We start from the raw sequence: 10,572 nt of genomic DNA, 5'->3' as shown, positions 1-10,572 counted from the left end.
ATTTCCTATGCTCTAATCTTTGAAAACATCTGCTTCTAAGATTTTAACCGGCGTGCTAGCTATTTATGACACAGGGGCAACCCTAATCTTTGGGACAACAATGACACTAGAACCAAGAGCCTAATCTCCGGTAGCTCTCATCTGTGCATGCAGTACGCCACCTCCGGAATGCAAAGCTTCCAGTTTATGACATCCTTAGGATGTTTTGTTTACTTGTACTAGGGTCAAATCCAAGGCCTTGCACGTGCTAGTCGAGTGCTCTTCCACTGAGCTAGATTTCCATCCTAAAGCATTCTAGAGCTATTATGGGATGTGAGTGTGGAGCATAACTTTTAACTATTTAGGAAGTAAACATATAGTGCAAAGCAATCTGGTAGAGGAAAAGAGATGCCAGTGTAGAGTCAAGTAATTCTGGCTAGGCTGTCCCGAATCAGCCAAGTGTCTACAGTTCAGGATATACCAGAACCTTGTTATTTTGAACATATTTTAGTCTCTCCTTAAAGGAGTAGACAGCAAAGACTGCCAGGCATAATACAGTGTCTTTCACATGTGTTCCACCCTTGACAAATGGTTGCTTGGTGTTCAAGAACCACAAAATCCATTACTCAAAAGTAAGAACAATAACACACCCTAGTGATACAGAACTTTTTTTGGGGGGGTGAGATGACAAAAATATTTATAATGAGATTATGATTGACAGTTTCATAAACACCCTAAATATACCATGAGCTGTATATTTTAGCAAGTGAACTTCATTGTGTGTGAACTGTATCTCTATAAAGCTTCAAAAAAGTCCTTTATTTGAAATAATTGATGTGAATTTTATCTCATTGCTTCATCACAACTTTATGAAATAATTGTACCTTTGTCCATGCCGATCTGCAGGATCATTAGAGCAACAGGACAAAAACATAACTAATTCCTGGCAATGATTGTCGTAGATAAATTTTTAGTATGAAGAGGCTAGGTGTAACCAAGAGAAAATGGGGAATATTAGACAGGAAGTGAATAGGTCATTTTCAAGGTGTTCTCTGGAGCCTTCCGAGACATGCAACATGAGGCTCTGCTTGGCTTTTTGTTTGGTTTGGTTTGGTTTTTTGGCATCTGCATCATATAGACTGGATAAATCCATTGCTAGAAAGATGAAAATCGTTAGTAATTAAAATTAAACTGTAAGTTTTAGGCAAAGAAGCCCCCTTTCCTAAGTGAGGAAGCTCTGGCTCATTTGCAAGAAAACTTAAAGAGTCACTGTCAGTAAGATTCCTGTTTGCACTGGCTTTGGACTGTATTCAATTTATTTACATAATTGTCTCATCAACATTTCTGGTCAAGGTGGTATATGCCTGTAGTCCCAGCTTCTCAGGAGGCAGACACAGGAGGATGGCTTGATCCAGAAAGGCAGGGCCAGCCTGAACAACCATACTGAGAGTTCATCTCCAAATACCCCCTAATCTAGACAGCTGGGGTGGTGCACATTTGTAGCCATATCATACAAGAAGCTTGGGGAAAAGGGCTGTTGAGAATTTGAAGCCAGCCCAGGCTACAGAGCAAGACTCTTTTGAAGAATCACAAAAACCAAAAAGACAAACAGACCAAAATTCTGCCGAAAGTGGTTGGAACTGTGCCTCCATTTTTCTTTGATTTTGTCCATGAGGATCAGCATCTGCTAAGAGAAGATCACACAGTAGAAAAAGATCCTGCTACCTTCCCTTTGGGGCACCTCAACTCTCTACTTGTTGAGTGAAGAATTCTACTCTTGCATCTCAACATCCTGCCCAGTGCTAAAAGTATATTTTCATGTCATCCCTACACTGAATCAATCTAAACACTTCCTAAACATATAACACCCACCAGTCTTCCCGAGAGAGAGAACTCTAATCTGTAATGCTAACCTCATGCTCTCCTGCTTCACTGACTCATGTGTCATGTCCTTAGATCTGATCATTGAGCTGTAGTTCCCGGAAACTCCTCCTTACACAGGTGACTGATGAGTCTCACCTGGGCTCTCTCTACTCTGATGTCTGCCCGCTGAGGCAGGTGATCTCTGGGATCCCCTCAGGACATGAGAGTTTAGGTAGGGAAGTTTCTCAGGCTTTTCAAGTTAATACTTTCAGGTTTTTACATGTTTTTATTACAATTAGTTATTCTGTATGTATGCCTGTGTGAGCACTCGCATGCTTCCATATTCTAGGCACGTTTTGTGGAGGGCAGAGGAAATCTTTCAGGGGTCCTTTCTCCCCTTTCACCCTGTGGGTCCTAAAGATGAATTTGTGTCATTAGGCTTGGTGACAAGTGCCTTTACCTGCTGAGCTGCCTCACCAACCCTCAAGTTAGTAGTTTGACTTTTACACTATTGTATTACACACAGACACCAAAAGAAACTCTAATAATTGTTACCTTTAGTTTTGGGGAAGCATCTGGCCTCGAAACTGAAGAACATGGAGTTTTGAGTCACAAACTTAGTTTGTAACTCTGCCCTGGCGTTGTTGAGCTAAGGGCCTTTAGATAAAATATTCAAGCTCTCTGAATCTTAGTCCCCACCTTTATAAATATCTCACAGAGGAGATGAACTTACTCAGGGGAAATGTTTAACACAATGACTACTTCTGAAGCATGGCTCAGAAACCAATCAGTGCTACGGTGTGGACTGTGAATTAGGCCCAAATCCCCATGGATAGGCAGCTTGGTCCCCAGGCTTACAGCTATTAGGACTAGGACCCAGCGAGAGGAAGTCAGGTCACTGGGGGCTTGCTCTTCAAGGGGATTTGAGCCCCTTATCCCCTTTTCTCTCTTTGCTCCTTGGCCCATGAGAAGAATAGCTTGATGGCCCACCTTGCTACAGGCCTAAAAGCAAAAGAGCCATTTAGTCATGAATCAAAAATAAGTCTTATATCTTTTTAAGTTTATTTCTTTTTCTGGTACTTCACATACAACTATAAAATGGGTGAGCACAATTTAATATCAGTATTGGCATTTATTGTTCATCTCATGTTATTATCAGCTTAATTGTTCAAGTAGGACATTACTCTCTCAAACATTTACTAGATAGAAAATATTGATCACTAACCCTATTATTTAAATAAACTCTGTACTCATTTATTCTTGGTTTAATGAGATGGAGTCTTACTGTGCAGCCTAGGCTTTTATACTCAAGACCGTTCCACCTTCTGGGTGACTGTATTACAGGTGTGCATGACCATGCCTAGATCTACCTGTTTTTTGTGAGTGGTCTTCTCTCTTTTCTAGTAATATCCTGAGAACATATAATTTGCAGAATATGATATAAAGAGGGAAACTAAACTATCCAGATTATTAAAGTCTGGCTATGCCCCTTATAGATAATTCCATATCCCTCAAATATTCAAAATAACAAGAATTGATGGGAGCCAGATGGCACACACTGTATCAAGGCTATGGGTAGGAAGACAGCTTCTCTAAATATTGAAAAGAGAAGAAAACATTGAACCTTCACTTCTTTGCCCAGACTGAAGTCTTTGTCACTGATGTCCATGCAACCCTTTCTGTTAATTACAAAATTAATTTCAATATTAGTTACAAAATGAATTCACAAAAGTGACGCCAGAGTATTTCGTCCAGGAGAAACCATTTGTTTTATAACATTTTTGCTTATAAATTCCCGAAGATTAGAGTGGACAGTGACTGATTAGGATCTTTTTCACCATCTACAAAGCTAGATGACATATCCACAGAGGCTAAAATCACTCCAGGCCTAATGTGAATTCCATTGCAGATACCGCAGACCACTCCCCATTATGGCTGCTTTCTACCATGTGGCTGTGCTTGCAATGATCTTTGTAGCATAGCTGCATTCAATTGGAATGTTCCTTAGTTCTAAATGTATCTTTCATATTCAACTCTAGCTTAACACTATGTTCTACGCTGTCTTTTCAAAGATAATGCAGTCCAAGATCATATTTAATTAAGATATCTATGCCATGCTTGAGAGGGAAAGATGTGCATGCAGTCCTCTCGGAATCCTAGCTGTGCACTGCGTAGAGTATGCTACTCCACTCTCATAGCTTCTGATGCTAAACTCTCCCATGTAGTCACATTTAAGAAACGAGCCACATGTTGATCTCTGTGTAAGCAACCCTAAGATTTTACTTGGGAATTTTATTCAAATAATGTCAGTAGTTGGGTCACAATTTGACCTTGAGATTGAGTGTTCCTATACTCTCCAGTACGTATGATTGCGTGTGACATTATTCACTGTACTTTCCTAGAAGAGAAGATGGAAATATTTCAGTAAATCTGGCAAAATTAGCACCTAGGAAATATTGACTAAATGCTATCCACATATGAGAATTTTTGGAAGTTTAAAAACAGATGTATATTATATTATACAGATTGGTACTACTTATATGCATATTATCCTTAGTCTTATATATGTATGTATACATGCATGTATACATATATATGTGTGTGTGAGCTATGAAATTATATATTTAGACATATGAAAAGAGAAGGGAATACAGTTTGGAATCTGAAACTTTTATTTAAGTATTTTGAGGCTCTACAGTGAAGCATTTTGCTGTCTTATGTACTGTCCAGTTTTTAAATAAGTATACTAACTGTGCATGGGTGTAGCATTGCACCATTTTCAGAAAACTGACAAATTCGCATGCTGTTCTGTTCTTTCAGCCTGCAGAGAAGATACTACTCACCACTTAAGGAGTTCTGGGTCATGAGAAGATTTAATGACTTATCCAAATTTCTGATTGACAGAGATAAAACCTTAGATTCTGAGTCTAGTGTTCATAGTGAAAGTAACTACTACTATGTCCACTGGCTAATGACATTATAAGAAACAATAAACTCATTCTTTCCTTTTTTGAGACAGGGTTTCTCTGTGTAGCCCTGGCTGTCCTGGAACTCATTCTGTAGATCGTGCTGGTCTTGAGCTCACAGAGTTCTGCCTCTGCCTCTCAAGAGCTGGAATTAAAGGCATATGCAGTAAACTCATTCTTAATCCTCGCCTTTTAATAATACAAAGAATAAAACTCAAACCTTCCTTAGAGCAAGAAAAATGTCCTGTGTTAAGAGTGTGGACAGACTTTTTTTTCCCCTCAATGCAGACCTTGTGCATTTCTGTTGAACTATGTTATATTATGTCAGATAGTTTTCTTTTCCTTTTTTTCTTTTTTCTTTCTTTCATTTTTGTTGAGGGTGGAGTTTTGGATTCCCTCCCATCTCTAGAAGTGGGAAAGGTACCTGGGAAACATTGCTAGGAGAAGGAGAAGGGCTCAAAAACAGCTAAGTTGGCATTCCAGCAGCTGAGTTCTAATCCCAAAACTGCTACACTCCAGCTCTCTCTGTGTGTAGGTGGGTCAGTGTATGGATCTGTTTTCTGGTCTGTTCCATGGGCTAGTGCATCTCAGCTCACAGGATTGGAGTGGGGATTAAGTCAAGAATGACAAGGGATATTGTAGAGTTGTGTTTATTCATCCATACGCTGGGAACCACTTCAGTTTCATGGCTACGATAAACCCTCTTTTCTTCTACGGTGACAAATCAATCCTGCTATAGGGAAGGGCAACACAACAACCTTCCTTCATTGTTGAAGCCTTTAGTGCACAAGTCTGTGCTTGCTTTCATTCACGTGTAAGTGGGATGATTTTCAAATTCTTTTTAGAGCTTCAACTCTTCAATCCATACATATTTCAAATTCTTATGAAGATAGGGCTGTCTGCCCATGTTTCCTCTCAACGTTTGTAAGAAAGCAAGACTCACTTTCTTGCTTTAGGACAGGCTACTTGAGTGCTTTCTGGTAGATGCTAAAGAGTTAAGGAAAAAAGTGAGAAACTCCTCACCACTACCATTTTCCCATCCACCAGCCGTCTGCGGATCATGGCTTCTTTGCCATTCCAGTCCTGAACTTGAACCAAGGAGTCATTATCTAAGGTTACTGTACTCTGTAAAACAGAGCCAATACAGGATGACACATTTGGGCACTGATATATTATATGTATATGGCGATAAATTCTCCTCATCTGTTGAGACACTGTGGATTTAAGATATTAAACTTTTTGTTTCAAAACCTCCCCAGCAGCACTTTGTTGTATGATTCTTCCCGGGAAGGGGAAGATTTATAAGAATAAAAGAGACGACTTAAGGAAGTGAAACTTTATCTTTTGTAGTCTAGAGTAGGTCTTATTGTAATCAATCAGAAATAAGTATCAGTTTCAACAACGTAAGACTAATTCAAGAAGTCCCAATGAAGCTTGAGGAGACAAGTCCCCTTTCCTGTTCTTACCCATGGTATTTCCCAAAGGCTGATTGTTTTGGCTGCACTTGTCTCCTTAGTGTCTTTTAAAGATTTTATCACAGATATCTCAGATGCCTTTATTAATTGTTTCAGGTCAAAATTTTTTCAATTTACATGTATCAGAATTCGCGGTCTCGTGTTAATTTAGTAACTCTATGTCAAAAAGCTATTCCTTTTATCAGAATATTGTCCTTAGTAGGGATTAACAGTCCTCTACTGAAGTCATTCACCCAAACAGAAAGGATTTGTTAATCAACAACACTGAGCTCTGTGAAACAAATGACAAATGCCATTGTTGAGATGATACAATCTAGTATGGGGAAACTGATAACATGAAATAGATAAAATATTAGGTAAAATATATTATAAATAAATGCTATATTTCATTGGGAGGCATGAGAGGAAAGTAAAAGTTATGTGTGTCACTTTCAGGCTATGAAAATTAGCAATGTGGTGATTTCATGTCTCCCTTGTTGACTGAGGAGACCACACTTACAATGGTGCAGTTACAAGGAACAAAGTATCTGAACCTCCTTTACTTTACTCTAGGCCTGGGACCCTGGGAGACTAAAAGCCATGAGAATCCTACACGCACACACACACACACACACACACACACACACACACATACACACACACACACACACACTTCCTCATCTCTATCCCAGTACTTCATATATATTTTGAGTTAGAAGTAATTCTCGATTGTTTTTAGCCACGGAGAATCTCAGATTCATTTGTTACAGGGCTACAACCTCATCTAGATCAACTAATACAAGTTGTGGTCATTGTAAAATCCCATGTGTGAAGCCCACAAAATGAAAGGGAGAACCTATGTTTCTGAAAGGATAAGTACTAATTTGGTGGGCCACCCTCCAAACGTGGCCCACTGAGCATCACACCAGAATCACTGTCTAATGTGCATTTTCAGGTGCTCAGCAAAGGGGAAACATAGTGGTCAACCTGGGAAGAGTCTGAGTGAGGAACTGTCTGGATCAACTTGGCCTGTGGGTATGTCTGTGGGGGATGGTCCTGGTGGCTAATTGATGTAGGAAGACCAGCCCAGTGTATGGCACCATTCCTTGGGCTGCGGAAGCAGGGGTGGTGAACAGTATGAGAAAGAAGAGAACTAGCTGTGAGCCCGTAAGAAAGCAAGACTGTGTTTGTTTTCTCTCTGCTCTTGACTGTGGATGTGCTGTGCCTAGCTGCTTGAGTTCCTGCCTTGACTTCCCTGAAATGATAGACTGTGACCTGGAATTGTGAGCCAAATCAACCCTTCCTTCTCGAAGTTGCTTCTTGTCAGGGTTTTGTCTCATTGGCAGAAGTAAAACTAGAACAAATAATAAAATATATCTCTCACCTCCAAAGGATAAAATACAGTACAAGCATCTGAAGAGATCTTAATGTATATTTGCTTTCAACACCTTCAGGTTTAACATTTAGGCAAAAAATTGTCTAGGAAAACCTTAAATTTTTGCTGGTATTTGCTACCTAACACAATACTTCTAATAAAATGCAAGTTCTCTGAAGGTCTGGTGCAGGCCTCACCTTCTTTTTGCAGCCACTTGGTGTGATTTCCTCAAACTCCTCCCCCAGCTTGAAGGAAATCTCATTGTTTTTAAAGATGCTTTTGATTTTGATGGTGACCACGTCTCCCTCTGTGCTGATGGTCACAGCACAGCCAGACAGCCCACCTTCATGCTGGCTCTTCCTACTCCTAGAAGGAAGATAACAGACAAACAGTAACATCTGTTGTTGACTTCAAGAACTCATTCTATTTGTACAACTCTTTCCAAAGGAGGAGGTTTGTGCAATAAGCAGACTTTATGCTGTATGAATTCAGATATCTATTGCATATACTTATTTGTGTGTGGTGTATGTGCACATGTGTATGGGTTATTTGTTCTGTATTACATTTTTAATGTTATACATTTTATTACTAAAAACTTTGCAAATAAATAAAAGCATTACACACCAAAATTTACCAGACCTAAAGTTTTATACAACTCAGTATTACATATCTCATTTTAGCAAAATACACATAACACAAATTTACCATTAAATGTTCAATCAATGGCATTATATACATTATGATGTTATGTAGCCAAGTCTGTATATAGAGGGTCTTCAATATATTATTAGTGCATTAAATATATTGTTGCTCACCTTTCCTTTTATGTCTTAGAGCTTTTAATGTCAGTACATAGAGATGTGTATTTTTCTGTATGTGCATCATCATCTATGAGATGCATATACCAAAGTTTATTTTTTCTATCCCCCATTGACAACTGATTAGTTTCTATTTTTGTTGCTACAAACAATACTTCAGTTAACAGCCTTGTGCATACAGTTTTCAGCAGTACATGTAGGAATGCTTTCAATAGAAATAGAATTCCATGGGCAACAATATCTAGTGTAGGTGTTTTAGCAGGTGACTTGGGAAATACTGCAATGCGGTTCTTGCATTTTCTGTCAGGATATAATCACAGCATATATCAGATTGGATAATTGCTTCCAAATGAGTCATGTCCTAATTCCCAGAATCTGTGGCTATTACCGTGTATGCTGAGGGGATAGAGGACGTGTGCAGCACAAGGACTGTAAGGAAATTATCCCGGGTGGGAGAGGACCCTCAGTGTAGTCACAGTGTGCTCATAAGAGAAAGCAGGTGGTCAGATGGCTCAGAGGGGAAAGAAAAGCCTCACGACCTAAATCCAACATCAGCACCCACATGAGGAAGAAGGAAAGAAGCAAGACTCCACAAAGATGTCCTCTGACCTCTACACCACACCATGGCCCAGGTCCTCACACACACATGCATCATGTACACACACGAAATAGTAATTAATTAAAAGCAATTTTAAAGGAAATATGTATTAGACTATAGAAGAAGATGGAAGAAAAAAGGCAGAGTGAAAATTGGCTGCCCCTGGCCCCCTGGTGCTGGGATTAAAGGCATGTGCCACTACTGCCCAGCTCAACATTGTTTTCTATGTGAGAGAATGCTCTTAGGTCACACATAGCAGGTAATACACCATCAAAGTACCTTCCATACTGGTATGATGTACACATACGCATGGCTCACCCAACTCCTTCATATAGTTTTCAAAAATTTCACAGGAAACAGATTCCCGTGTTCCTTGAAGCTGGTCCACCATCATGTCTCAGTGAAAATCGCTTCATATGGATGTGTGCATTGGTGTTCCCTGAAATGGGCTGGGAACCTGTTTTTAATACAATTCTGAACAAAGAAAACTAGGAGGAAAAGTGAGGAATGCCCACCTTTGTGGTTTTCCCTCACTCCATCTAAATCAAAAGCTTTCTACAGCATCAAGAAGCCAGGATGGGAACAGACATGTGGTAACCTTCAGCAGGGTTAGACATAGCTAAGCCAGCACTTATAGGAGGTTACTTCCCTCTCCAGCACTGACCAACCTCACAGATGGTATGATTCCTCTTATGCCACAAGACTCCAAGGTCTGCATCTGCCCACAGACGATTTGGAAAAAGTCACTATGCTTTCTGTCTGGTGGTTTTATTTTCTCTTATTTTCTTCTGGATAATTTGAACAAAAAGCTAGAGAGTATACATACATAACACCTGACATTTGAATTAAAAGTTTAGTTGGGGTCAGAACCAACATTATATGCTACAGAGCAAAAGACTATAGCTAAAATAGCAGTAAAGATACTATGTTTTCCCAGGACCTGGTCCAGTACTCATCAGCTGGTGCTTACCTTGCTCTGACAACATTCAACATTCTTAGCAAGCTCCTTAATTTAGAGTGATCCTCTTCTTTTCAACCTTGACTGTACCACCCTAATATCTATAGGTATTTGTGCTAGCTCAAAATATGTGACCAGAACTAGGACAGTAAACACACCAACTAGAGAACAGGACTGGAGATGGCAATTTGAAGAACAAAGTTGTCCTTAAATCCACCAGCCTCTGTGGACTTCATGATAGGTTCTAAGCAGTGCTTGGTGTCTATATGTCTATTCTTATGTCTATTAAGAAATGTGGAACAGTGGTACAACTTTTATAATTCCCATTAAAATGTTCAATTTCTAAAACCCACAATAACTGTGAAGATCATTAACCAGGTCAACTGTCTTCCTAACAATTATCCAACAAGCATAAGTGGAGTGACTAGTCTTGCATGCCTAAGAAGACTAAGACTTTGGGCACACTATTGACTAAATACCCCAGCTATAGTGGTAAGGAGACAATAATATTATGGTTGGTTCTTTCCTGAGTTAGGAAACATGACATCATGATTTACTTAT

At 39.5% G+C, this 10,572-nt stretch overlaps 1 protein-coding gene across 1 annotated transcript; it reads right to left on the bottom strand.

Annotated features, from left to right (window-relative positions):
* Positions 1 to 4,189: 4,189 nt before the first annotated feature.
* Positions 4,190 to 9,444, bottom strand: LOC101841321 (fatty acid-binding protein 12). The gene is given in 5 exon segments (XM_021225222.1): positions 4,190 to 4,240; positions 5,832 to 5,933; positions 7,835 to 7,965; positions 7,968 to 8,003; positions 9,372 to 9,444. Coding segments are annotated over 5 exon segments (393 nt in total).
* Positions 9,445 to 10,572: the final 1,128 nt, after the last annotated feature.

Source organism: Mesocricetus auratus, unplaced genomic scaffold, assembly GCF_017639785.1.
Source record: "Mesocricetus auratus isolate SY011 unplaced genomic scaffold, BCM_Maur_2.0 Super-Scaffold_6730, whole genome shotgun sequence".
Taxonomy (NCBI): Eukaryota; Metazoa; Chordata; class Mammalia; order Rodentia; family Cricetidae; genus Mesocricetus; species Mesocricetus auratus.
This window is presented reverse-complemented; position numbering and strand designations above follow the sequence as displayed.